The 27,531-nt window shown below is 49.3% G+C and overlaps 1 protein-coding gene across 5 annotated transcripts in view; it reads right to left on the bottom strand.

The window, feature by feature from the left end:
* Positions 1-1,780: 1,780 nt before the first annotated feature.
* Positions 1,781-27,531, bottom strand: part of elfn2a (extracellular leucine-rich repeat and fibronectin type III domain containing 2a) — a 42,955-nt gene continuing 17,204 nt past the window's right edge. For 2 of the 5 annotated variants that reach the window (XM_049720595.1, XM_049720596.2), the window contains 5 exons: positions 23,870-23,927; positions 12,537-12,898; positions 12,089-12,238; positions 11,035-12,023; positions 1,781-10,748 (listed from right to left, as the gene is read on the bottom strand). In XM_049720595.1, coding sequence (XP_049576552.1) covers positions 9,275-10,748; positions 11,035-12,023; positions 12,089-12,238; positions 12,537-12,707 — 2,784 coding nt within the window. In that variant the 5' untranslated portion in view covers positions 12,708-12,898; positions 23,870-23,927 and the 3' untranslated portion in view covers positions 1,781-9,274. The remainder of the gene's footprint in view (positions 10,749-11,034; positions 12,024-12,088; positions 12,239-12,536; positions 12,899-23,869; positions 23,928-27,531) is intronic. The other 3 variants (XR_007481401.1, XR_007481400.2, XR_011086912.1) reach the window with 3 other exon arrangements.

Raw genomic sequence — 27,531 nt, 5'->3', positions numbered from 1 at the left:
AGATGACCCAAAGAGAAGCATCATCTATCTCCCCGTTGTTGCATAACGGTGCATTCCTTCATGCAATAAAGTTAGCACAAAAGAAGTGGCGTTTCAGTGAGTGGTTCTTTCTTTCCTTGGCAAGTGGTCAATCGACATTCTGGCTTACATAGTTGACGCCAGGAGGGAGACGACGCAACACGTTCACTGACTGATCCGTCGATGCGCGCACGGGAAGGAAGGAAGGAAGGCAGTTGACCCATTGCCTCGTTCGCGAAGAGGAAAGTCAGGGTTCGTTCCCTCACTGATCCGTTCTTGCGATGAACTGGAAATGCAAATCACGCACTCACTGACTATTTCACTCACAGACCCGTTCGTTGGTGAACGCCAAATGCAATTCGCGACTCGTTCGTGAACGGGAAGTGACGTCATTTTCTTCTTTGTTTGGTTTTACGGCGAGGAGGCACCAGCTTCAATGCGCATTACCGACACCTACTGGTTGAAGTCATATGAGCTGAAAAAAAAACCGAATTACTTTAGGAAGTGAATCGTTTACTCGTTCACTGAAAAGATTGGTTCTTTTGAACAAATTGTTCACTCACGAGCCAACACTGATATTTACTCAATGTTTTGAGTCTTATCTATTGTTGGCAGATGAAAGGAATTAGCAAACACGAAGAATGTGATTGTTTAGATTTTTTTTCCTCCGGAATCTTTGAACCTTGGAGACTTTCTGCCGGATTCCCTTCCCTAATGAGCGCTCATTTTTCCTCGTTAGCGCGCATGCAAATGACGTGTTCGCAGGCAGATAGCGCTTAATTAGCGGGCAGAGAACGCAGCAAAAGTGCCGTTCTCATCGCCTCAAGAGGCAAAGCCGCCGCATTAACGCAGGGATTGTCAACATGTGGTCCGGGGCCCTCTAGCGGTCCGTGACGGTGTTGCAAGTGCTCCGCGAGATTGGAAAATAATTGTAACATTTTTGAAAATAAAATGGATTTACACAAATCATTTCACCTCTGTGTTGGAGTTTTTTTCCCCCCTCCTGCGTCAAAGTCTTGAATGAATCACACACGGGCCCAACTGGAGCGTGGCTCATGTATGATTAATGTCCAAGCCACGCAGGAGCACGGCTTGGATTTTCAGCCGGGCCGCCTGGGGGTTAGTTAGCGCCTCGGCTAATGCGCTCACGACGGCTGTCATCTAGCGCCACTCCACCCAAGCCCAGAATCAGAGACACACACTTTGAAATTTGGATTAGGCTTCCAAATGGCGGCTTTAAAGCAGAGTAAAGGTTTCGTATTCATGTTTCAAATTAGGGTTAGGTTGTCAAATTCGGGTTTTGAACCAGAGGTAGCGTTTCAAATGAAGGGCGGGGTTTAAAGAAGTCAGGCCCCGGCTTGCAAGCAACACAATAAGCCTTGTTGTCATCATCGGCAGATAGAAATCTGCTCGGCCTGCATCGGAGTAATGTCGCGCGTCGAGCCCGAAGTTGGATGGCGAAAAGCCAAATCAAAGTCGAGCTTGCCAAGTCAAGTGGAACCAAGCGCGTGGCGCAAAATCTCTTTTCTGCACTCTCGTTATAGATTGTCCTCAAGCAAGGCCCTCCCTTCCACGCACACGCAGATGATTTAGCTTGAAATGTGCATGGCATCGATCGACGCGGCTCTTTATGGCCGGCTGGATGAGCGGCGAGCGGTCGATTGGTCGTACGTCTGAAGACGTGGCGGCCATTCAAGATGACAAGGCGGCTCAAAGACCTCTGGGATTCCAGGGAGGAAAAAGAAAAGACCCACACAAGCTCTTCCATTGATGCCAACATGGATATTTTTTTGCTTTTTGTCAATATTACAAGAAGTGACAAATTCTTGAGAGCAATCAAACAGTAAGTTCTAATCTTAAAATCACATCTTGTGAACATGTTCTTTGCTGGTTTTGCTGAGTTTCCTGTTTTAGATTTGAAGATGAATGTCAAATTTTGCATTACACCAGTGACTCGTGCGTCAAAAGCCAGATGCTGGCTCTCCTCTCCTCTCCTCTCCTCTCCTCTCCTCTCCTCTCCTCTCCTCTCCTCTCCTCTCCTCTCCTCTCCTCTCCTCTCCTCTCCTCTCCTCTCCTCTCCATTGCCGCCGGCCAAACACTGCACACCGCACGCCACAAGTTTACAAAGAGACTTTAGAAAAAGTGCATCTTTATATTGACAGACAAAAGTCACAGTATGTCAGAATACAGAATACACGACAGTACGTATATACTGTACGTGTGGCTCGTATATATATATATTTTACTCGTGTATACGTATAGAAATCTGATTGGTGAAAATACAGGAAATCATGCAAATATAACATTTTATTTCACTTCTCCACCTCTAATTCTCTTCATAATAATCAGAATAATAACAATAATTACAATTGGCCATTGCACAATTCCCGACTGCGTACAGAAAATTGAAGGCCCCGTTTCCCGCCGCACTCTGCCAGACAAAACACAGAGAGCTACACAACAGGCTCGGTAGAAAAGGAAAAAAAAAAATCTTCCTACATTTTCTTTTTGTACAAAATTCACAGATTTCAAGTGGAGGCGGCAGCCAAACGTCAGTAGGAAACCAAACGGGCGCTCGCTAAGTTAGCCGTGGCTCCGCTCCGACGGATGAAAACTAACCAGAAGCGCTAGCGACTGAAGCTAGCAATGGAAGATAGCGCTGATAGGTAGTGACGATAGCTTGCGGCGGAAGCTGGCAGTGATAGGTAGCCACCGGAGCGAGCAATTTTAGCGAATGATGGAGATAGCCACTGCAACTCAAAGGAGTGTTTCAGCAACAAAAACAATGACAGATGCTAACGTGTTGGCGGGAATTTTGTAGGATCGATGAAAGGGAAAAATGAGAATGTTATGTCAAAGGGGGCGGCGAGGTACAAGGCTTTGGACAAAATACAACCTGGCAGTGTTCTTATAGTTTTGTACATTTAGCCATGCATGACAACATGAGGACGGTTCAAGTGGGGAAAAAACAAAAGGCTGCACGGCTTGGCTTTGCTGCTTTTGTCTCCTGGCCGGGAGCGTCTTTAATGTGCACATTAGTAGATTAGCAGTGCACGTGACTATATAATCCATTCATGGCATCCACGTAATGACTATGCATACGTACAATTGATCTTAATTAGGGCTCATTAAAGCAAACACACATGGCGTGAATATAATGTCATAACCATGCATCCTCATTAAGGCAAAACCATCCTGATTATGGACAAACGGCTGACGCAAATTCCATGAAGTCGACATGCGAGCTCCATGGGTTGAAATGCCCCAACGGCGTACACTTTGGAAATTGGCCGTCGAAAAATCCAATCAATATTTATTCTACGACGATTGTGAGAATAAATTCAGATTAAAAAGACAAAAAAAAGCCGTCTTCTTTTTTTTTTTAATGATTGAGGAAAATGGAGTTGCTGGGGAAAATAAAGAAATAAGAATCATTTTTGAAAAGAAAAAGGTGAACTATTGTTTGGACGAGGGCGATAGCTTGAGCTGGCGTGAGAAAATACGTCAAGCGAGCGCACGAGCGCGGCGACAGCACGACCAAAAGCCACTCATTGGGCTGAGACGCTTACGTGGCGAGTGTAGATTAGCTGATAAAGGGATTAGCAATTCATAGAAAGATTGCGGCACTCATTAGTAACGAGGCTCGCCTATTCAGATGGCGGCGATGGGAAGCGGTCGCCCAAATGAAACGGCGAGAATCTTATTAATTGGACAATCTTGAAATGAAAGGGTGGCTCTTCAAAGGTTTAGCGTTGGCGCTAAGCGATGTCGTTGTTTGACTTTGGGAGCAGCCCGACAGAATTTCTTCGGGGAAATGACCCTTGGCGTATCTTTTCGGATTTCTTGAGACTTTTTGGCGGGTCTGGAAATGGCGGACATGTCGACCAAATTTCATGTCGCAAAGTAAAAGTGGCTTACGAGCCCTAGAAAATGTAGCATTTGATGTCTTTTTCATGGGAACGATTTGATGGTTGAACTAGGAGGACCCGCGGGCGCTTTGGCGCTGTTATTACGAGCCACGGGAGGGCATTTCCTGATCATTTCCACCAGCCGGCGAGCACTTGAACACTTACGAGCGAGTCAATTGCGGGATTTTGGAGCGCCAAGTCAGCAAAATCACCGGTGGCCCCACGTGTTTAATTTTCAGAGTTCTCCATTGCGGAACGTGCGATCCGATCCAACCCCTTTCATTACAAAACGGATGATTTGTACACAATCCAAGTTTGTTGCTATAGAAAAAGAAATCATGCTAATTTACAAAACAAGCACGCAGAGTAAATTGTTGACGTGCGGGCATCCCGCAGCAACAGCCGCCACAGCCGCCATCCTGCACTCTCGCCCACCGCACCGCACCGCACCGCACCACGCCGCGAGAAGCAATTAATGAGATCTTGTGTTCTTATCTGCTACCTAGCAACCTTGACTCTTACTCACCGTCGCCTCGGGCAACCGCCGCCGCCGCCTTCACCGCCGTCACCGCCTGTAATCAATGGATCTGCTGCTGGGAGTGCGTCACGGCATTCCACAAGTGTAAAACATCAAAGGACAACCAAATGAGAAAGACGGCGGAGTGAAATGAGCTAGCCGACCGAGTCGCCAGATTGATTTGACTGACACGTTTCTGAAGGGAAATGGCAAGAAATGCTACGCTGCTAAATCTCTCATTGATTAGCGTTGCGGCTACAACGTCACGAGGAGACCGCGTGAGCATCCGCGTCGGCTCGGTTACTGTGTTCCGTAAACAAAAGACGCTCGGCAAGGAGCTCCTGTCATCTCTGAGGTCTTTAAGTTACGGCCGTCGATACGGAAGCTACTTTTTAAAGTCATAAAGCAACCCTAAGCCATCCATCGGCAGGTACTTTCAAAGGTCTTAAAAGCCAACACGGCTGATACAGAAAGGGCTTTTTACAGACAACAAAGATCATCCATCAAAAGCTGCTTTCAAATGTCTTGAAACCAAAAATGACGCCAGCTGTGTTAGCCACGAACAAAAGACCATCTATCAGAAGCCGGTTACGTGGCCTCGAACTATTATCAACTGAGGCAGAAGCGAGTTTCAGCGGCCTAGACCGACGACCATCGATCTATGTCTACACGCTACTCTGAGTGGTCTTCCACCATCAACGGCTTTTGAAAGTCTTACGACCGTTGTCGTAGAAGTCACTTTCAGAGTCATGAACCAAAGACAACCAATCAAAGGCGAGCTTCGGAGGTCTCAAACCACGTACGTCGGTAAAAGCTATTCTTGACAGTCCTAAACAAAGAGACTATCAGAAGCTGTGCGTCCAAAGTATTGAACCAATGTCCATTGCTACACGATGGTCGCGGTAGAAGGACATTTCTGTGAACCCATGACAAGTTTGAGAAAGAACCTTGTCCACAAATGGGAATCCCGTTTGAGCCGTCCCGAACATATCACGACGCGCGAACCGAGGACCGGCCGACGACACGTTGGATTTTCAACCCTGAGAAAGTCAGTGACGCAGAAGCCAAAGCCAAAAGTGTTCCATCAACACACAAGCCACTTTGGGTGCTATCAAAACAATCGCAAGGCTATTAATGATCTTTTCAGTCCGAAACCAAAGCCGACAAACGGAGAATCTCGTCTTTCAAGTCATGAGCCAACAAGAATCGGACAAAGCTTTCCATCAGAGAGGAGCCACGAGGAGCCCGCGTCGACATTTGCGGTTCCGAGCCGTACGTCGCCACGCGCAAAGGGAGGGACACACACTCCTTTCTACAGATGTTTGGCTTGACGCCGCCTCTGCAAAACACAGCGTTTTGGCACTTTTAAGACCAGAAGTGTCTGTAAACGTGGATAGAAAGAGATGCAGGTGTGGTGTGTGGTGTCACAGTTTTAAAGGTCCAACATGTGGTGGATTCTTTCATTTCTCCACAACCAAAAGTTTCATTGTCTTAACAGTCCCCTTTTGAAAGCAGGACTGGTCCACCCTGGTTTTGACGCTGTCGGCCGCACCCAATAAAGCAAAGTGTGTATTTTACATGTTTACAACAGAAACAGGGGGATGACAATCTGATCCCATCAGTCAGTCCTATTCACAGCGTCCATGCGGTCCATTAAAACTTGTTGAGGGTGGGGGGTCATGGTCCCGGGGGTTTCATGGTCCCGGGCTCCTCCACGTGCCATCTTTGGGTCTTACAGCTCCAACAAGTCAGCGTTCACAGTCAACCTTCAAAACAGGAGGGGGAGGGGGCAGGGAGGCCTCACTGGTCTTTCTAGGGAGCCATCAACGGGGGACATTGGGGTTTCCGGATGGTGGCTGTTTTGTTTGGTAAGTGGGGAAATGCAGTGGCGGGCGTTAGCGAGCGCTAAGCGCTGTGCTCAACCAGATGAAGGATATTGCGCGAATAAAGCAAGCGCTCATAAAAGTTTACAACCAAAATCATGTTGACGGCAATGTGAGAACAAAAAGGGGCCAGGTGGGGGCAATGATTTGAAGGTACACGCACACGCACACGCACACACAGACAGAGAGCGATAGCTTAACTCATTGACTGCCAACCCAGTTAATATCTTTGACGTCTATGACCATCAATGGCACTGAATGAGTTAAGAATCATTCAATCTTCAATCATCAAGGCTGATCATGACTCAAATCAAAGTTCTTGGAGTTTTGGTCTAATTCCAATTTTTGTTTACAGCCTATGCACATCGATAGAATGAACACGAGTCAATTTTGCACCACGGAGAGAATTAGCAGCTGGCTCACTGGCTGGGCCCAGTCGGGCTCATCTGTTCTCATTTCACACTTGCTGTCAAGCAGACTTGGGGGTTAACACGTCAAGGTGGCGGGCGGCGTTACCTCCCCCAGGGCATGGCCTAATCGAGTCACGGAGGCCTCGTCCAACAAAAAACAGGCATCATTCCTTTCGATCCCACTTCATCACGTCCGTCGTCATCAGCAAGCGCTTTTGCCGAGGTCGGCGGCGGAAAATTACAAGGATTAATTTGACATTCCGACAAACCTCCCACTATGTTGTGGAATGGATTGAAAAACACACAATTTGTACTGTCTCCTTATATTTTTATATCCGTATTTGGATGATGGACACCGGGTCAAACTGACCCATGAACATCATTGGCGTGTAATAGAAAAGAAAAACACAGTGGGAGGCTTCAGGAGCGCCTCGCACCGTCCTTTTGTTTTGCGGGTCAAGTTGACTCACATTTATGAATCCAAAATAAATAACATTTTCATGTGCGAGTCACGTCCACCCATATTAGTAAAGTCCAAAGGAATTGTGTGCGTTTTAAAAATGGGTCCAATTGACCCGCTGTGGTAAAATCAAGGCGACTTGCGAGGATTCGGAAACGAGTGCAATTAAACTGCTCTAGTGCACTAACAAAGGATCAAATTGACACGTTGTAGACACAAAACGGCCCGCGGGGATTTTGAAATGGGTCGCATCGACCCGTGTCGGTAAAATCAAGATGAATCTTAAATTGAGCTTTTGTAGCAAAATCAAGGAACTCGGTTCAAAGATCAGTCGATTAGCAAGACGTGATTTGAAAGGGTCAATAAATCAAACAAAATCAAACAAACAAGCCAGAGAGAAGGTATTTTTGCCGCAAATTGTGGGGATCGACTCCATTTTCCCGGATAATCAATCTAGTGAGGTCGGGCCGGGGCATTTACGACGCTCTTGTGAGGCCAGCTCGCGGCCTTGGAGAAGGGCCGCCTCGGATGAGATGGCCACGTTACATATTGTATGTCAGCGGGTGATGAACGAGCCGCCGCATTTGCTGGGGGGCTCAGGTGAGGACCCCCTGGCCAACCTCCAGTACAGAACATTCAAGAATATCCAGCATTTGGACCTGTCAAAGTGTGCATGCCAAAGAAAAGAAAAGAAAAGAAAAGAAAAGCTGACAAACTAGGATGCAATGAAGGCATTGCCGCTCTGCTCTGTTTTTGAGGATGCTCGGAATAAACAAAGGTGAGTGAAGCAGAGCGCTTGGAGTACATTTCCAAACGCAGCCACAATCACAGATTCATTTTGAGAGCTCAACTCGGCTTCCTGACGAGCCACACCAGAACAAACTGGCGGAAAAATCCAATTATGCTTGTCAAAACACAACCGTGCTTCGGGGCAGATTTGCACTTGGGCGTGATTGGCAAACGATGTTGTGAATCCTGCCTAGCAACAACAAAAATTCAGAAGGGGAGCAGTCAGAGAATTTGTCCCCATTTGCCAAAGCGAAAAGGACGCATCCCAGAGAGCACTTTGGTCCGCAGCGGGCTGGCGTGTGTACGCGCCAAAAAGTACCCAAACAGTCGGCCATTTTGATTTGAATCCGACATGATCATTTCGGGGGGATGTCCCCAAAAAGTTTTTTAAAAAAAAGAGCAACAGACAACCAAGTCGTGCTTTCCTAACCCCCACCCCACACATGGACCGTGGCGACATCAGGTATGTTTCCCCAATCGATAGGCAGCCTAATTAGCAGCCACAACAATTAGCTCAATAACTAGCGCCTGCCGTCCTTTCGCCGCCGCATAGTCGCGAGCGAGCGAGCGAGCGAGCGAGCGAACGAACAACTGTTCTCCAACAATCACGCCTAATTCCTCATCCTGCTCGCTCATTATCTGGCTAAATGGTGCTTGTGTAGGAGGAGCAGGTGTTGGCGGTGCCACCATTCTTGGGCGCGCCGCGCCGCGTCGCTTCCGTTTGATGGAATTAGAAGGGAAGAGCGCCCGCCCGCCCGCCAGCCAGCCAGCCAGCCGGCGAGCACGTCAGCTTAAGCTCAAGCTGGCGGAGAGATAGCTCGGCTTCAACAGTAAAGAGGTAGTTTATAAAAAATAAATCGACTTTGTTGAAGAAGCGGATCCAACCTGTTGCTGGACCTAACGTTTGTTTAATGACGTGTGCCTACCTTACGCTTTCTCTTGGTCTTTTCATTTTGGGACATTGGTGAGCGTTTCGATGCGGTATTCACAGTTCCAACGGCCCCGGAACGACAACGTGACCAAAACGAGTTTCGTCTTGCACCTGCGAGGACCAAAGTGCCCTGCGGGAGGAGGTCGGATTAACATCCACACATTTGACAAAGAAAATATACTACACCCTGCCTTCAACTTGGTGAAAATGTGTCCTGCTACATGATCATCCCCGTTTTGGAGTAGGCATCCAATCTTCCTTGGATACAATCCGAGCGCTGTCACAGCTTCTGCCCTCAGTTTCTGCTCGCAGCTTCTGCTCGCAGCTTCTGCTCGCAGCTTCTGCTCGCAGCTTCTGCTCACAGCTTCTGCTGTGCGGAAACGCCCTTCCAGTAGTCCAAAATGTCATGAAGGTCCTCATCTTTGGCGAACTGCACCTTCTTGCGCAGAGCGTGGCCCGCCGCCATGTAGGACGCCTCCTCCCGGGGGCTCTTCTTGTACGGGCGAAATCGCTCCCAGATCCGCAGTGTGCTCTCCGACGAGTACTCGGGACTGGAGGAGTACCCCGAGTTGTAGTGATGGTGGTGGCGGGCGGGCGACAGCTGCGAGTAGGCCGCCGCGGCCTCCCGCTTGGAGCGCCCTCGTGGTTTGAGGAAGGACGCCTTCTGTGCCGGCGAGGGCGACTCGCTGCCGCCGCCGCCACCCTCGTAGTAGAGCGCGGGGAAGGAATGGCGGTGTTCTGAGCTGTGGTAATCGGGCTGAACCTCCAGGTGGTGCTGCTGCTGCTGCTGCTGCTGCTGCAGCAGCAGACCAGGACCAGACGGCCCACCTCGACCTCCACTTCCGTTACTACATGCCATGCCACCGCCATTCATGTTCACCCCGCCGCCGTTGATCACGCCGCCCCCTCCTCCGCTACGCGCCGGGCTGCTTTTTTCCGACGGGTACTTGGGCGGGTCGCTCCGCTTCTCATCCACAGCCAACACCCGGCCGCTCTTGACCGCTCCGCCGGAGCGATTCTTGGCCGCCGCGGTGTCGGCGCTCAACTGCCTCTGAAGGGGCCGCACGGCGTTGGCCGGGGGCGGGTCACGGTACGGAGGGGAGAGGAAGCCTCCGCCGCTGATACCCGGTCGTTCCGACAGGGGCACCACCAGGGGCACCGGCGCCATGGAGGGAGGAAGGTGCTTGTGCTGGAGCTGAGGATGAGCTTGAGGATGGGACTTGGGGTGCACCTTGGGGGAAGAGGCCATGACTTGATCTCCCGAAGCCAGGGGCAGGAGGTTCCGCGGATGGGGCGCCATGCAAACTGGAGGCTGCGGCTGGGCCAGGGCGCTCGCGTTCTCCGCAGCGTCCAGTTTGAGGGCGTCGATGCAGTTGTTAATGATCTGGTTCACCTTGTCCACCTCCTTGGCGATGGTGGAGATCTCCGACGCCGAGCCGCGGTCGTCGTCGTCGGAATCCTCCACCGCGTCGGCCCCGTTTTCAGCTCCGTTGCCTCGCATGTCCAAAACAAGCTCCCCGCCCGCCGCTCCCATCTCCGCCTCTCTGGCCTCGCCGACCCCTCCCGCAGTCCTGACGTCCATGTAGCTCCCCTTGGCGCCCGCGGCCTCAGAGAAGGCGCTGGCCAGCTTCTCCACTTGCGGCAATGCCGAGAGGCGGGAGGACGTGGTGTTGGCCGAGCCGTGGAGCATGCCCGTGCTGGAGGAGGCTGACGGGGGGAGCTTGCTTCCCGCCGACCCTCCCAAGTGGTGCGGCTGGTGGTGGCCCGGATCTTGGAGGCGCTGCATGGCGGCCGGGTCATTGGCCACGGCGGCTGCTGCCTCGGGGCCGTACCTGGGGGGGGGGGGTGAGGATATCCCGCTTTGTTATTTGGGATTCAGTGAACTGCTTGCCTACAAATAGCCGGATCTGACAACTCTCAGTCACCATCAAATTTGTCTCTGCGGTGCCTGCCCACGATATCATCGATCGTCGGTGAAACGTCACCGTCTGATTTCAAATTGCCGCCGTATCGACAGTGACTTTTCAAGGTTAGTCTACCAAGTCAAATTTCGACGACCGCCCGCCACCGACTTTTGGACGCAAATTTTCAAACAGACTGGTATAAGATCTGCCGTACCTCATCTCCAGAATGGTTTTCTTCACACTCAAGGCTTTCTCCTTCTCCTCTTGGATGCGTCGTCGTCGGAGGCAGTAGTAGACGCAGCCCAAAACGATGACCATACCGAAGAGACAACCCAGAATGGTCATGATGTAGTGCGTGGTGGTGGAAGGGTTGCTGCGGGGATCCGCCGGTCCCACGGCCCGGGTGGTGAAGGACAGGCAAGTGTGATTGTAGCGCTGGGATTTGCCCACCGAAGCCACGCAGTAGGTGTAGTTGGTGTGCGGCCGCAGTTTCTCCAACGCCACCACCTCCCTTTTGTTCTTCAGGGGCATGACGTCGGCCACAAAGGTGCGGTTGTATTGCGACATGACGTACATCTTGCTGTAGGGTCGCGGGATCTGCACCACCACCGAGGCGCCGAAGAGTGACACGCTCTGGAGCTTCATGGAGATCTGGTGGTTGTAGGTCGGGTCCGGGGTCGAGGAAAAGCCGGGCCGGTGGTACAGCCCGGGCTGGTCCGGGTTGTCCAAACCCATGCCGGAGCCGTCCAGCTCCGGCCCGCTGGGCGAAATGATCACGCCGTCTTGGCACCTGCTGGAAAGGATGACTCGGGCGTTCCTCCCGTGTCCCGGCGAGGGGCCCAGAAGGGGGTAGCTATTGAGTTCGCGGGGCGTCTCGCACTGCAGCCGGTCGTAGGTGCGCGTGACGTTGTTGAAGGCTTCCAGCCAGGTGAGGAACGTGTACAGCTCGCAACCGCAGTGGAAGGGGTTCCCGGCCAGCTCGCACACCAGCAGCCGGTTGAGGACGGTGAAGGTGGACGGGTCCAGGCGGGCCAGCTTGTTGGAGGACAGGTCCAGGCTACTGAGGCTGGGGCTCTCCCAGAAGGCATTGGCGGCAATGACCTCGATGAGGTTGTGCTGAAGGAAGAGGCACTGCATCCGACCCAGGCCTCGGAGCATGCCCTCCGTCAGGTTGCTCAGCTTGTTGTAACCCAGCTGGAGAACCTGAGAGGAACGCGAGACTTACAATCTTTCCCACAACAGCGCACGTTGGACAGGCGCTGGCAAACCTGGAGGTTGGCCTGTCCGGCAAAGGCCCCGTCCTCGATGTAGCTGATCTCGTTTTTGGTGAGGTTGAGGTCAGTCAGGTTGGTGAAGCGGTACATGGAGGTGAGGAGAACGGCCTTCAGCTTGTTCTCGTTCAGTCTAAGGTCGTGAACCTGTCGAGCAAATGGATGATGGATTGATCGATCGATTTTATTTCGAGCTTAAAAACAGACAAAGATATCAGTCAAATAGAAAAGGAAACAGAAAACAGGACAAGAACAAAATGTCCCAAGCAAGTCGCAAATAACTTAAACAAATCCGATCACTGGTCAACCAGCTGTGCCAGAGTTTGGGGCTCATTACGGGGAGCCTCGATAGAAAAGCCTCGATCGGTTCCTATTACCCATTGCTGAAGGGGATCGCCGACTCCCAAAGACACGGAAACGCAAAGAACCATCGAGTGCTACTGACCGTGCTGTTGATGTGCTGAGGTATGGTTTCGTAAGGAGGCTGGTTCTGACTGCAGATTGCCAGCCAAACGTAGCCTTTGTCTCCCTCGATGAGCCAGCAGTCTCCGCTGACCACGGTGGCTAACCGCAGGAGCAGCAACGCCGGCAGGAGCGGGAGGTAGCGTGGCGCCATTGCCAGGACGGACGGTCGGGAGCTCGGAGGATCTTGACGGGGCCAGAAAGGTAGGGGTGCTCTCGGCAACGATTAGAAAGCGGCTCCCGACGTGGTCCCCATTTTAGGTGCTCCACCTGGAAAGGCTCTGCGGAGGCTCCCGCCAGCTGCTACTCATGGCCTCGCGCCAGGCCAGAGAGTCCACAGCTCCTCTACGGCAACACGGAAGGAAAACGTGACCAAAAAGACCATTTACGCAGAGCCAACAGAGAAATTCTCCATTCAGCGTGAATTGAAATCAGCAAGGCTTTGCCCAAGTGCTTAAGAGAGTTTCCAAAAGTCTCCAAGAAGGCCCCAGGAAGTCGCTCCATTTGTTGAACGTGCCGCACCAGAGGAGTGTGACATCACTCAGTAAATGTCGCAACGCCCCGATAATGAAAGCGAAGCGAAGCAAAGCTGCGCTCAGGTTGAGGTGAGACGCGGCGCACCGAAAACTGACTGCCGCTTACAAAACGGATGATTGGTGCATTTTGGCCAGAGAGACAGCCCTTGGTGAGATGCCCGGCGGGAAGGGTTCAATTGTGAAAAAAGAAAGAAAGAAAGAAAGAAAGAAAGAAAGAAAGAAAGAAAGAAAGAAAGAAAGAAAGAAAGAAAGAAAGAAAGAAAGAAAGAAATGTCGGCCAAGGTACTTGAGTCTCGGAAAAATGTCAAGCGACAACAAGTGGGGGTTGGGGGAAAAAAAAAAAAAAATCATCATGTTAAATCCATTTGCGGCCACTAATTGTGCCATTAAATCATAATAAAGCCCAGAGGTCAAACAAATTGTAATGGAAAGTTGGCCTTTGCTGCAACGGGCTGATTCATCATCAACGTGCGCTTGACAAAAAATGGCCGCTGCAACGCCATCATTTGCCCCCCCCCCCCAAAATCTCAAACAGGCAAACGGGAGCCTTCTTGTAATTTGCATGTTTGAACAGGATGCTTGCTGACATTTAGCTGTTTACCTTCCTTGCGGGGATTAGCCGCGGATTAGCCGCTAATCCGCCGTAAAATATGATGAGACTACTCATCGCGACGATGCCGACCGACTCTTAATAGTTTAGATTGCCTCCCGCGGCCAACTTGAACGACCGGATTGACGACGACGGAGCTTTCGGGAGAACACTCCCGAAACCAAACGACAGACACTCGTCTCAAATGGGCTCGCGCTTGCGACCGTAGATCAACGATTGGAATCTGAATCAAGGCAATGACCAGCCTGAAGTCTCCATTAACTTGGCATCTGCCGCTGACTGCGCAAAGGTGAGTTAGCGGAAACAACCTCGTCTCAGAAGATTCCGTTGAATCGAGACACGTGACTCGCTGGAAAGACTCTTCGTTGACTCAAGTCAGCGTCTCAAGTCCAAATTTGCTTGAAACGCTGCAAACTCAGATGGCTCGGATCCACCGGGATAGTGACTCGAATCACCAGATACACAAGAAACAGCGAAGACTCCGACAATTTAGCCAAACCGTGACGCTAGGTCAGTTAGCAAGCACACCGCAAACACGGCAGATTCTGATTCTTGGGAGTCAGCTGACGCCACACAAGTGAATCAACGGCAACTGGTGAGCGACCCGATTCAGAATCAGCGCAGACTTTGACGATTCAGTTGACTCACGCAATTTAACGCTATTCGTTTGATCTCGTGTCCAAAAGCGACAGGCCCATCTGTCTGAATCACGGAAAGGAATCTCGGCTACTCCATCGGCGTATGGTGACAACTGGATGGAACGATCGGGTGGAAAACAACGGTTGGGCGTGTGAACGATGTCTGGAGTTGCCCCCCCCCCCCTCGATATGACAAAAGTGACATTTATTCCGCCTGGCTGCCGTGAACGATGAGTCCACTAAACGCTCTCTTGTTTACTGACTGTCGCTCGCTCGCTCGCTCGCTCGCTCACCGGCTGAATTTCTGCCATGGTGAAGCCGACTGTATTATTTTGGCTGCTCGCATTGATTTCATCCGACTTATCTGGCGCCAAATCGCACCTTTTGTGTGCCTCCCCCGCTGCTCTTTTATTATGTCTGCTTTTATTTTGACAGGAAGCCTTTTCTCCTCTAAATGAACTTCTCTTTGTGTTTAATTATTGTCTGTCACAGCAGTGCTTTAATTAAATGTTGTCAGGGGTTTCTCTCTCTCTCTCCCCCCCCCCCGATTCAAACGTAATTCAAAGCAAATTGCGCGCCGAACTTGCCAAGTGCGTGTTATTACTTTTCTCGCTTCAAACTTTTCTCACAGTTGAAAGGTGAGAGTTTTTCTCCAAGAGCAAAGGCACGGCTGCATCAAAGCATTTACCAAGCATCAAATTCAATTCACATTGACACAATTTGCGTGGGATTTTTTTTTTTTTTGCTCCTTTTTGTTTTGTCTTTCTCGAGACTCAGAAGCTCCCCACTTTGGGAGGATCCCGGGAGATCCCGTACGAGAATTGCGCCGCATTGCCGCTCGGGTTCAAAGCAAAGCGCTTCCACGCAAAGTGTAAGCGACACGTGGCGGACCCGCGACGACGTCGGGTGCACAAAAGCAGCGGAAGAAGCAAACCATCCCTCCGTGACTTACAACAACAATGCTGAGATGGCAAAAACGCCAAGAGCGTTCCCCATCAGCTGTGGCTCTTTGACACTCCGGTGGAAATTTCAAATTGTGCTGAGCTCCTTCCTCGGCTGCCCTTTGCTTTTTCGAAACAGTCCATGTTGGAGGAGGCGGAGATATCTGCCGTCTCGCAGAGGACGCCCAAAGCCAGCGAGAAGGGGCGCGAGGGCGATCGGGTGGGGTTGCAGCCTTAATTTATCGGTTTTAATTACTCCTCTCCGTCTCCACGGCACCAGCGACGGCCTTTGAATTTCCTTTGGAGGTTGACCTTTGCATAGAAATGAGAGCGAAGGGGATGATGAAGACGATCCGAGGAACCGACCGAGCTTTAATCTTTAAACAGGCCAGCAGAAGAAGGAGAAGCACCAGCCAGGGTGGTGAAAGCCAATTACAGTGCAGCCCTAGGTCCAAATTTCATTCATACACGCAAGTAAAAAAACAAATAAATAAATATATGTATATATATATATATATATATATTACTATAGATGAAAAGAAATAAATATATATTTTAAAAATAAATGAATATATAACAAATATTTACATATATATACTATATTATTTAATATCTTTAGAATATAGTATTTTTGTGCAAAAGTAAATGAACCAAATGTCAAGTTGCACAAAAACTTTGCCGTCACATCAGATATGGACATTCGCTCGCTTTAACAAGCGGAAAGGAATCAACGTAACCAAAAGAATCAAAGTTCAGAGATGAAATGAAGAGAAAAGTCAAGTTTTAAAAAAAATACCGGAGTTCATCCTCCAAGTCCTGTGAAAAATACATCTTGTTTAATGAAGAGAGAAGGAAAACCAGCCAAGGATGTGTTTTCACCAATCATTCATTCATTCATTCATTCATTCATTCATTCATTCATTCATTCATTCGATCAAATTGTATTTCTTCTTTGACTTGATCCGAAGATCAAGGCGGCGAGTTTGCTCCAGTTGGCTGGCGCCGCTTCTCCTTCTTTGCTGGCCATTTTCGTCTTTTGTTTGCGCGTCATGTCGTCATCTCCCGCCGGACCGCATCAAAGTCGCGCTCGACAACTGGGCGGCCGGCCGGCCGAGGCTTTCCAGTCGGCCATCTTAAACCCCTTCCGAGGCACCCGATTGCTTCTCGAGAATCTCCATGGCTCGTTAGCGCAACCATGCCGTTTGTTTTCCAGTAAGAGAAAATCCAAAGTGCAAATACGTTTGATACTGTTGAGTCTGATTCCAAATTCAATCCCCCAAAAAACGGCTCCACTCAAGGAAAAAGAAAAGCAGCAGCGCCTCAGAGGGATCAACTTAGGATGAGCGGCACTTCCTGAGTCCATTTGTCAGACGTTCAAAGCTATCCAATAAGCGAATGCCGCCATTGGGTGCCAAGAAGCCGATTGATTGATTGATTGATTGATTGATTGATTGGGAAGCACCCAAGATGGCCGGTGAGGCTGAAAAACAGCTGACCCAAACTGGCTCCAAAATGTTTTCTTGTGCCGTGTGCAAAAATTCAATGTCAATATTGCTGGAACGCAGCGTGGCGGGCTCACCACAATGCTAGCAACCATGGTTGCCGTGGAAACATATTTGGCCCATTCCGGTCCTCACACAGAGGCGAGCGTGACGGAGCCGTATGTTCCCTCTGCTTTTAATTTCCCTGGAGGAGTTCATATCCGTTAAAACAAAAAGCTTGCCGCACACACACACAAGCACGCACGCACGCACGCGCACACACAAGTCCAGTTGAGCAGCAGGCATCGGGACGAAGCCCGAATGGGGTCGTTCCCAGCTGGCCCGTCTAAAAAAAAAAAAAAAAAAAAAAAAAAAAAAAGTGAGCATTTGATCGGTCGCAATTAGGCAGCGGAGGAGCTCGTGTGCCGATTCTGCAGATGATTGGAAAGCGGCTCAGGGCTTAGCTTTTGCTCTGTGTGTTCATTTTATGCGCATATAGGTTGAACAAATGTTGCGTTTGGGTTCGGGCTTCAAACGATGACTCCAAGCCAATCTTCGGCTTTGCGAAAATCAAACTTTTTTGTTCTTGGTTTATCACAAGCCAATGACCCTTGACAGAAAGTTGCCGGCAAAGCACTGCTTTTGTCCAAAAGACATTTTTTGTCAGAAGCTGATTTACGTTGACCGCATCCGACATGGAGGACACGAGTTTTTATTTTTTTACAAAATAACAGGCGGCCTTCAAGCGAGCAAACGGGATGATTGACGACGTCGCCATTCAAACGACGCCAAAAAAATGTCCCCTCTCAAGCCGGAGGAGGAACAAAAGCCCGCGAGACGGCAAAGTGACACATCCAACAATGGCTGCGCGGCGTTAAGAGCACTCCAGCGCCAAAGTGAGTCACCGAGGGGAGAGAGAGAGAAATCCACTTCACTTTGGCAGCCACGACGCTCCAAAACAAAAAGCGAACTTTTGGGTGATGTTGGTTAGCTTGAGTGTTTTGGCGATGAAATGTTGAAATTAAAAGTTCATCAAGTCTTGTTTGTCGTCTCAATCGCCAATGTCGATATTCTACACTCAAACAAATCTGTTTATGAAAATAAAAGTTTTATAAAATCACTGTGTTTGGTACTTTTTATTTGTTTTAGTTTTTTTTTTTTTTTTTAATGTTTGATTGAATTTAGTTTGTATTGTAGTTGTTTTTTTTTTAAGTGTTCATTGAATTTAGTTTGTATTCATTGTCATATTGTTGGACGCTAGCTAGTAGCTGTTTGGACATTTGTTTGGCCACATTTTGACAAATGGACTTTGTATTCATTGTTGTATTTGTTGGACGCTAGCTAGTAGCTGTTTGGACATTTGTTTGGCCACATTTTGACAAATGGACTTTGTATTCATTGTTGTATTTGTTGGACGCTAGCTAGTAGCTGTTTGGACATTTTTTCTGTCCCCGCTTTGTACGTCATCGTCGGACGCGGGAAAGCGCTCTGCTCTGCCCGCCCGCCCGCAACTTGGGCTTCTCGTTAGCGCGGCCCGCTGGAGACGCTTCAAACGCGTCCGTGTTGCCGGCTCTAAAAATAGCACCCAATCTGCTAGCTGGCCTAATGAGCCGCAGCCACTTCAGACCTGTCAACAAGCAGCTGCTTCGTTCCGAATGCGCTCGCGTACAAATGTGGCTGACCGCACCGTTTTGATCACGTATGCGTGCTAGCTAAAAATAGACGCTCTTCGTTCTTCACCTCCATCACTCGCACATGGCAAAAGAAAAACACTGCGGCAATATTTCTGGCAAGGCAAGGGCCGCTGGATAACAAACGCAAATGTTACTTGAACCAAGACGGACAAAAGTTAGCGACGGCTAACGCGTTTACGCACCGGGAAAGTAAGTTGCGTGTGGCTCGTGACGCCGCTTTACTTTTCAACGCCAAGACGTTGCGGCATTAGCAGTCGTAGCGCATTAGCCCCCGGGAGCCCGAGGCTCTTTTCAAGGCAATTTGGCTGTCTTTGAGTTGTTATCTTTGTCATTGCAAAGGACAAGGCTCAAAGTAAAAAGTGTCATTTTCCCCCAGCGGTTCTGGCGGCAATGAGGAAATTTATCCCAAGTCAAACACATAAAAAAATTCAGGTGGCACCACACACCAGAAAACTTCATCTCGACCTCTGAGTGCACCGTGGCCGGCCAAACAATTTTGGTGACTTTTTTTTATTTGATTTGATTTGTTTTGTTTTCCATCGGTCATCCGATCTTTCTCATTTGCTAGCTCGTTACGGGCATTGGGCCTTCATTGCGCCGCCTCTCTCCAGGAAACTCCATCTGCTGAATCCGATTTTTTTCTTGGAATGCGCTCGCTCCACTTTCCTTTTTTTGTGGCATCTCGGGAACGTCGCTCACCGGCGTCATCACCGGGGATCCGGCCCGCCGCCTTACAGACATTTCATTTGAACTGCGTGGAAACATACATAGCGAGTTATTACTCCTTCCAGGCCAGGCCGAGCTTCGTTAACCTTGCCGATGAAAAAGAAAAGACCGGCCGGCGTCGCACACATCATCGCACACACTCGCTCCCCTGACACGCAAGGTCGGGTCGCTAAGCGCTAGCCCGCTAACAGCTCCTCTTTTGATTGACCCGGACGCCGTCACGAGGAAGAAGGTGCGAGGTGAGCGTTAGCCCGTCGTCCTTCGCCCCGCCACCGCCGAGATAAAACCTCAAGTGTCGCGCTCGACAGACGCGGCCCGCCCAACCGGGCCAGGCGGCGGCGGTGTCACGCTTCCACTGGCAGCTGGGTAAACAACAACGGCGGCCAGCTAAAAATAGCCTCCTCACCTCGCCGGCTCGATAGCGCGCCGACGGACGGACGGACGGACGGGCTCGTCTGTCAAAGCTCGCCCTTGATTGGGGGCTGGAGCCAAGCACCAGGATGAATCTCTCCATTCAAAGCATCCAGCAACAACTTTTTATTCATTTGGTTTCGTTTCGACATGAAAAATAAAAAAACTGTTATCCAGCATACGACACTGCTGAGAACTTGAGTTTGTTTTGGCTTCCAAAGCACATTCCAAATGTGTGGCAGCGGCGAAACGGCTTGCTTTCGTGCTGCAAGGTTGGACAGGAGCTTTCTCTTTGCGCGACAAATCAATAGATGGAATAACAGTTTGTTTGAGTCCTCGGAGAGACAGCTCGGGATGGCAATTATCCCGGACGCTCAGAGCGCTCTGTTGTTTCTCCGCTTGTTTTTATCCTCCTCTCAAGCGATAATGGGACGGTCAAGTCGGGAAAGCGTACGCAGTGACTTTCGTGGGCAAAGTGGCTCTCTCTCGCTCTCTCTCTCTCTCGCTCTCTCTCTCGCTCTCTCTCTCTCTCTCGCCAACGACGATGGAAAGATGCACGAAAGATGAAAGTCGATGATGCTTTTTACGGCCGTTTCGTTAAGCTCTGACCTTGTGGCGCTGACTCGGAGTTTGCCGTTTTATACGTGGGCGATTCGGCAGAAGCGAGGCCCATTTGCCCAGTCCGCACCGCTGGAATTTGGCGGCCAGAAGTGAAAATCACTTAAGGACCCTGCGAATGTCGCCCAAATGCCTCTTAAATGGAAGGTTCGAGACAAAATGGCCGACTTGCAGTACCTCGTCAGGCACGGCTTCTCGTCACTCTTTGTGGCTCTCTTCGTGACTGACATGCCGACCAAATTCTGAAACTGGATTGGGGTGTTGAGTGGACAAAGAAGATTCAGAAAAAACTAAAATAAAATCAATGAATATTTTTTACGAGTATATTTTTTACAATAATTTAATCAAATTAAATAAATAAAATAATCAGACTGCTCGTCTGCTTCGCCCACTTGCAAGGACAAAAAACTGCTAAATTTGGTGTTGCGCTTCAAATGTGGTCCAATATGAAGAAAAAGGTTGAAAACGAGCCACAAATTGCCGCTTTGAGCCAAGGTGCCACACGTCCGGTGAGGTCGTTCATTAACGGAGACTTGTTTTGGTGGGTCTTCTCAAGATGGGCAAGCCTGCCAAATTTCATGTTGAAATTTTCAAAGGCGTGTCCTTCTTGCTTATTAGACGCCGGTTTTAGGCTGCCTGACGCTCAAAGCCAAAGCGCTGATGTGAGACGACGAGGGAGGAAAATGGGATACGTGTGTAGCTGACAGATTGCTGCTCAAGTCTAACAAGCGGAGTGAAGCTCTATGTGCGTGCATGAGTGCATGAGAGAGAGAGAGAGAGAGAGAGAGAGAGAGAGCGAGAGCGAGAGAGAGAGAAAGAGAGAGAGAGAGCCAGCGGCCCATTAGATTGCACAAAAAGGCTCAGCACTCAATGGACGGAAGGCTTGCACATTTTCAAGGAACTTTGGACCACACACATTCCATCATATACCTGCTACTGCCCCCCCCCCCAAAAAAAAAAATAAGACAAATCAAATCAAAACAAATAAATCTAAAAAAAAAATAATGACCACTTTTGTAGATGTTTTGTCCACAAATACGGAGATAAAAAAATATTAAAAAATATTTAAAAAAATGTCAGCTGAAAATACAAATGGGAAAAAGTATGACATAAAAAATACAAATATTAAAAAAAACAAATCACTAGATGGAAATGAAAAACTAGAAGAAAATACCAAAATAAAAATCAAATACTTATTTAAAAAAAAAGATGCATATATTTTGGAATAAGTTCCTCCTGCCAAATATCGAAGCATCGTAACGTGGCCCAAATCAAATTCCCTTTTTTAGTGCAAACGACTTTTTGGGATCTTTTTTTTTGCCACCCTTGTCAAAATGTTACTTTAACAAAATGACCCGTCCGGTTAATAAAGTTTTTACGACGCCGACATATTATTTCCATTTGCGTGATTTCCTCCGGGAAGAATTTCAGCGAACTAGCAAAGGCTAAGACGACAAAGAAGATTAGACGAGTGCCACCCGAGGCTCGTTGTCAAACGTTTGGCTTCCATCCGTCACGGGCTGACCTTTCTTTCTCTCGTCCCCGACGCGTCGCACGTCACGCCGCCCGCCCCGTCGCAACCTCGTCCATCTTCCCTGCTAAATACCGTCCTTAACGACGCGCTAATTGGCCCGGGATGCGCAGTCGGGCCGTCGGCGAGCCAAAAGGCCACCGAAAGACCAGGATGCTGATGAATGCCTGGCAAGAAGAAAGCCCCGGCACGTACCATAGATTTAGACTTGCGGGGAAAAAAAAAAATACATCTCCATTTGTCGCCTTCAACCTCACAGTGTGTGTGTGTGTGTGTGTGTGTGCGTGTGATGGAAATGTACCAAAAGGGGTTTCAGCACAGAGCCATGAAAAGTCCAAAGTTTGCAGGCGAGTCACGCACGCATCGCCGGCGGGTCGTGGACAGTTCAGGTGGCGGCTCAAAAAAGAGAGACAATAAGGAACAATGGAGCGTCCCGACGACCGGTGATGGAAGAGAAGATGTCAGGCTCGCTCCTGGGCTCCTTTCAAACGTGAAAGCCCAAACGCTGAGCGCGCCACCACGCATTGCTTCAATTATGTGTCACGCGGCAGCGCAGCTCACCAATCACTTTGTCTGCGTCTTGTACACTGTGTCAAGCTATATTCCGTTTCAACACGACTCTCTTTGTTTCTCTATATATACATACATGTTTTTGTAATCATTTCGACGTCACGTTGTCATGATTCAACGTAGCAACTCGTTGCACATGGGCGCTTCAAATGAAATGAAAACATGCGGTGAGACCAAATAACAGCCTTTTTAGCTTTGTTAGCTTCCAAGAGTAAAGTCATGAACCTAATTGAATTTGAAGCGTACAACGGGACCTCCACTTTGTCGAGATTTTTCCCATTTTCGCTACTTTGTATGACTTTCCAGCAGCTTTTCTTTTTGGAATGGATCCTGCCATGCGCTCCGCTCCGCCTGCAGAATTCCCTCACGTCGTTGACGGCTCTGCGATCTGCGGCTTCTCGCCGTCTGCATCTCAGTGTCGCTAATCTCCCGCTTTGCCGCCATTTATCGCTGCTGTTAGCTCAGCCGTCGCTCAAAAGCGGCTCCGACGTTTGGCTGCCAATTTGCGCTAAAAGTTAAGCGCGCCTCAAACGTCTCGAATTTGGCCGCTACGTCTGACAGCGCACCTAAATCGACATGCGCCTGTGTGAGAAGTCAAAGCCACCTAGCATGTTAGGCCTTTAGCTTGCTGCAAAATTCTGAGAAGAACAAAACATTGAAGGGTGCAACAAAGCAGTGAAACGACTTCATCGCAAACAAAGACAAGCCAAACAACAGCAACTTTCTGCTTTTGGCTGCTGCGAGGGATCATTTACACAAAGATGCTACCTGACGTGATTGTCAAATGGCCTTTTTAAGCCCCCCCCCCAACCATCAGCTAAGAGGATGACTATGATCGGTAATGTCATCCCTTTTGGCTTTGCCCGATTATACGGCTGAGTGGCTGAATCCAATATTTGCCGGAAATTAGCAACACGCACACGCGCACGCACACACACACACACGATCTACACAGAGTGTTTAGTGAGCCTCTGTGGGAGTTTGATAGCTTTGCGCTTGAATAGCAGCAGTCAGTGTTTACCCGCCTTAGCTCGCCGCTGCTTAATTGCAGTAACGAAGGCTCGCTCTGCCGGCGTATTTGGGCGGCCAGAAAATCCCTCCTCCACATTCCCTGCTCAGCTAGCATTAAAAAAAAAAAAAAAGACAAATTTACCTCACTCGACCTTCCCGGTGTAGTCGTACCAAAATGTTATGGGCTTCGTTTGGCTCACGGGGGAAAGTAACGACACATTAAATTGCACTTGGAGTATCAAAAAGGCGGAAGAGCAAAAAGGACATGGCAGGAAAGTTAAAGCCCCCATCATTCTGAGCGCCGCTATCAAAGCCGGGGCCCGCCACATTATTTCATGTTTCCCGTAAAGTCAAAACGTGTGCGTCGCCTCAATGTCACTTATTAAAATATCAAAAGTGTAAATTGCCTTTCTTTTAATAACGGTAAGATATTACAATATCTTCTGTCTCATTAATGGCCCCACCAGGGAAACCATCTTTGATTTTCAAGTGTTTGGACATGTGCTAGCTAAAGGACGTTGACAGAACAGGAAGCGCCAATTTTCTTACCTCGCGGACGAGACTTGAAGTCGGCGTCCACGCCGGGCGGCCAGGGAGTCACCGACACCTAGAAAGAAAGAGAGGAGACGGTCACGTTTGGCCGTAGCTTCTAAGTGGCCCCGCGACTGGAGCGGCTGATTTATCCCAGCTTGTTAGCGCCCGCCGGCCGGCATGTTTACGACGGCACTCTGGCCCGACGCCCGGCCTCAGAGTCGTCGGCTTCCCTTCGGGAACGCCGTTAAGCTAATGGCGGCCCGCCTGGCCGCGTGGCGCCTTGTTTACATTCCGCTAACGAAGTGTTGCTTTCAAGGCCAAATGTGCGCTTTGTCCTCAGACTACCTCGAGACGCTCGGAGGCTAACCTCCAGTTGGCATTTGGACAAACTTGCAGTTGTTTACGCCAAACAAATAACCTCGGGCTGCTTGACCGAGTCCAACAGATCCTTCTGCAAACAATCGGGCGATTCAAAAATTGTTCAAATAAATAACCTCGGGCGAGACGAACCATCCGCTGCCGCCTTGTGATGGCAAAATGACAAGCGCTTTACGGGAGCCTCAAAACAAACTTTGTGCTGCTTTTCCTCTCGCGAGACGGACGGCAATTTGTCGGCAATTTAGCACTTCGGGGGGGGGGGGGGGCCATGAAAGCCGCTTCGGCGTTACAAGACGACCCGTCCGATTGGATCAGACCGGGCCTCCCTTTTTACTGGCCCAAGATGACAAAGCGGGTCCGATAAAAAGGGGCGACCATTTGACCTTTTTATTTTTCCCAGCTGGTGCTCAAACACGGACGGAGCCCGTTAGCCCAGCGGCTAAGCTGAGCCCACGCAGATTGTAGCTTCAACTGGAATGTCATTTTAGTGCACTGGACATTTGATGGATGGCAAGTCATCAAACCGGAGCGCAACGTCGGACAAAAACTCCAAATGTTTGCGAATGAGACGGAAATGGAAATCTTTCTTTTCTGCCGGGACTTTTGCGGGTCTCAAATTTCATGCGGCACAGTAAAACTGGCTTGCAAATTACAGAAGCAATGCCAGACTTCACCAAGAAGTTTAGAAGGACCCGAAGATGAGCACTTCAGAGCAAAATGGCTGACTTTGTGTATCTGTTGCTTGAAGGGGTCGCCGTCCGTCCCTCTCGTACGAGCTCGGGCCAGTGAAGCACTTGAAAGGCCCAAATCGCGGCCATTGAGGAGCCGTCGTGACGAGGTGAGCGAGCGAGCGAGCGATCGAGTGAGCGCCGCCCGCCCGCCCGCCCGCCCGACTAGGTGATGGCAATCACAGCCCAATCGCTCCTCTCTTTTTTTCCTCCCGGCTCGAGCCGGTGCCGAGAATCGGCGGCGTCCCGACGACTACCAATTAGCGCCGTGTCCAAATACATTAAAAGTCATCCGCCGTGCCAAGCGGCCAATTAGTCAGGCCCGAAACGACGACCCTATGGGAGCGCGCTGGCCTCTTGGGGGGGCGGGGTCACTCTTGCGTGTGCGTGTGTTTGGGTCGAGTACAACTGGACCCTTGATCAGAACACCCACGAGGCTACAAAACATCATTTGAAATCCTAAGCCAGGCTTGGAGGCCCAAACCACAAAGTCAAAAAGCCTGGCATGTTTTCCGTTGAGCCAAATGCGTCACGTTGTTTTTCGCACGCTCAGTCGACTTTGTCGCTCTCGTCAACACGTTTGGAAAATTGCGTCAAAGCGCACTGGAAAGAAAGCAGGCTGGGCCGGCGCCATGGAAACCAGCATCTTGCCTAGCATCTGTCGCCATGACGACGCTAAAAAACCCAAATGAGCCGCTAGGACGGACGTTTGAATGGTGAGCAGTGTGCGTGACACACAAAGAAATTCTTATTTGTGACGATTAAAAGAAAAATGTAAAACCTTGACATTTTCACAGACAGTATATTTGGACACGTGATGTGTTTTTGTAGCTCCCCCAAGGCCAAAAGGTGCTGTTTCCGTCCAAAAAAAATGTGAAGATCCAATAGAACCGGCAACAACATCAATTTTAAAATTGTGATATGCCCCATCAAGTTGTATATATTAGTTATATAATATATATTAGTTAAACTAAAAAATGTATTTGTAGATTGTTATTGCATGTTTCTTCCATTGCAGCCAAATATGAGCCCCCCCCCTCAAAAAAAAAAAAAAAAACAGCACTTGATCGCAAATCAGCTGAGCTACCGCCAAGTTAAAAAAAGTGAGAGAAAAAAAGTCCAACATTTTTCTATGACTCCTCGTTAGTAAAAGTCATCCTTGTGTTGCATTCAGGGTCCGCCGATGCCAAAGACGTGCACGAATGCACTCCGAGCACCCGGAGGCTTTACACGCAAATTAGAAATGGTCTCATTTAGCTGTGCAAACGCGTGTGCGCGCGCGCGTGCGTGCGTGCGTGCGTGTGTGTGTGTGTGTGTGTCCTCGGGGCTTGTTAACGACTAGCATTAATGAAGCTCCCTATCTGCGCTCCACACACACACACACACACACACACACACACACACACACACACACACACACACACACACACAACATGGAGAAACAACATTTAATGGAAAAAAACATATGTGCCTGTCTCAATTTAATTGTACGTACTTGCTTTGCGGGTGTACTGTATCTCTTTTACACGCGCGCGCACGCACGCACGCACACGCATGCAGCAAGTGGCCACTCATGGCAGACACTTCATTAGGTACTCAATGGAGCCAAAGTAAAATGGCTGACTTTTGACTAAGGCTTACTAAAGTTGTCGTTTGATGGAGCGGATTGCATTTTTGTTGGAAAAGTCTGGAAAATAAAATGAAATATGCGCTGTGGTGACCATTGGGATAGTCCTGCCAGAAAAGTCAACATTAGCTCCTCAAGTGTTTTAAATGCAAAAAACGGTCAAAAAGTAATGATTTCATCGAAAAATCTCATCATTTAGAAAAACCACCACAACAACATTTCAGAGCTAAATCAAAAAGAGATGACAAACAACTGTACAACAATTAATTAAGAATCGCTCACGCGTGGCGGCTTTCATGGACTTGATATTCTTGAAATGAAAACAAAATCATGGCACAAAAGGCAAGCAATGGCGGCGGTTAGCGTTTCAACCAGCAGCTAGCATGTTAGCCAGCAGTAAAATGAAAAAAGTTCTGCTAAAAGTTTGTGAGGCGTGCTGCCTAAGTGGGTCTGGTCTTTAGAGGCAGCAGGCTGCAAAGGCAAGGCAAGGCAAGGCAAGGCAAGGCAAGGCAAGGCAAGGCAAGGCAAGGCAAGGCAAGGCAAGGCAAGGCAAGGCAAGGCAAGGCAAGGAAGGAAGGAAGGAAGGAAGGAAGGAAGGAAGGAAGGAAGGAAGGAAGGAAGGAAGGGGCTGCTTGGTTTGGGGCACATGACAAGACGAGGAGAGTCCATTCGGGGTGCCGAGGGCAGCCGCGGCCATCGGGGAGTGGGCTGCCGACGAAATTGGAGCAAAATCCAAAAAAGACGAGCGCTGACAGCCTATCCTTAAAAAATATTAAAAAAATGTTGGGTTCTCTGCTTTTGCGCTCACTGATGAAGAGAAGTGCTTTTTTCCCCAAATGATCCTCAAGTACGTTTACAAAAGCACTGCTGCTGAGAGGACAGAGAATTGGGGGGGGGAAGCTTTAACATAATAAATATGTCAACACGTGTTAGATGGACAACAC

Source organism: Syngnathus scovelli, chromosome 5 (genome assembly GCF_024217435.2).
Source record: "Syngnathus scovelli strain Florida chromosome 5, RoL_Ssco_1.2, whole genome shotgun sequence".
Classification (NCBI taxonomy): domain Eukaryota; kingdom Metazoa; phylum Chordata; class Actinopteri; order Syngnathiformes; family Syngnathidae; genus Syngnathus; species Syngnathus scovelli.
This window is presented reverse-complemented; position numbering and strand designations above follow the sequence as displayed.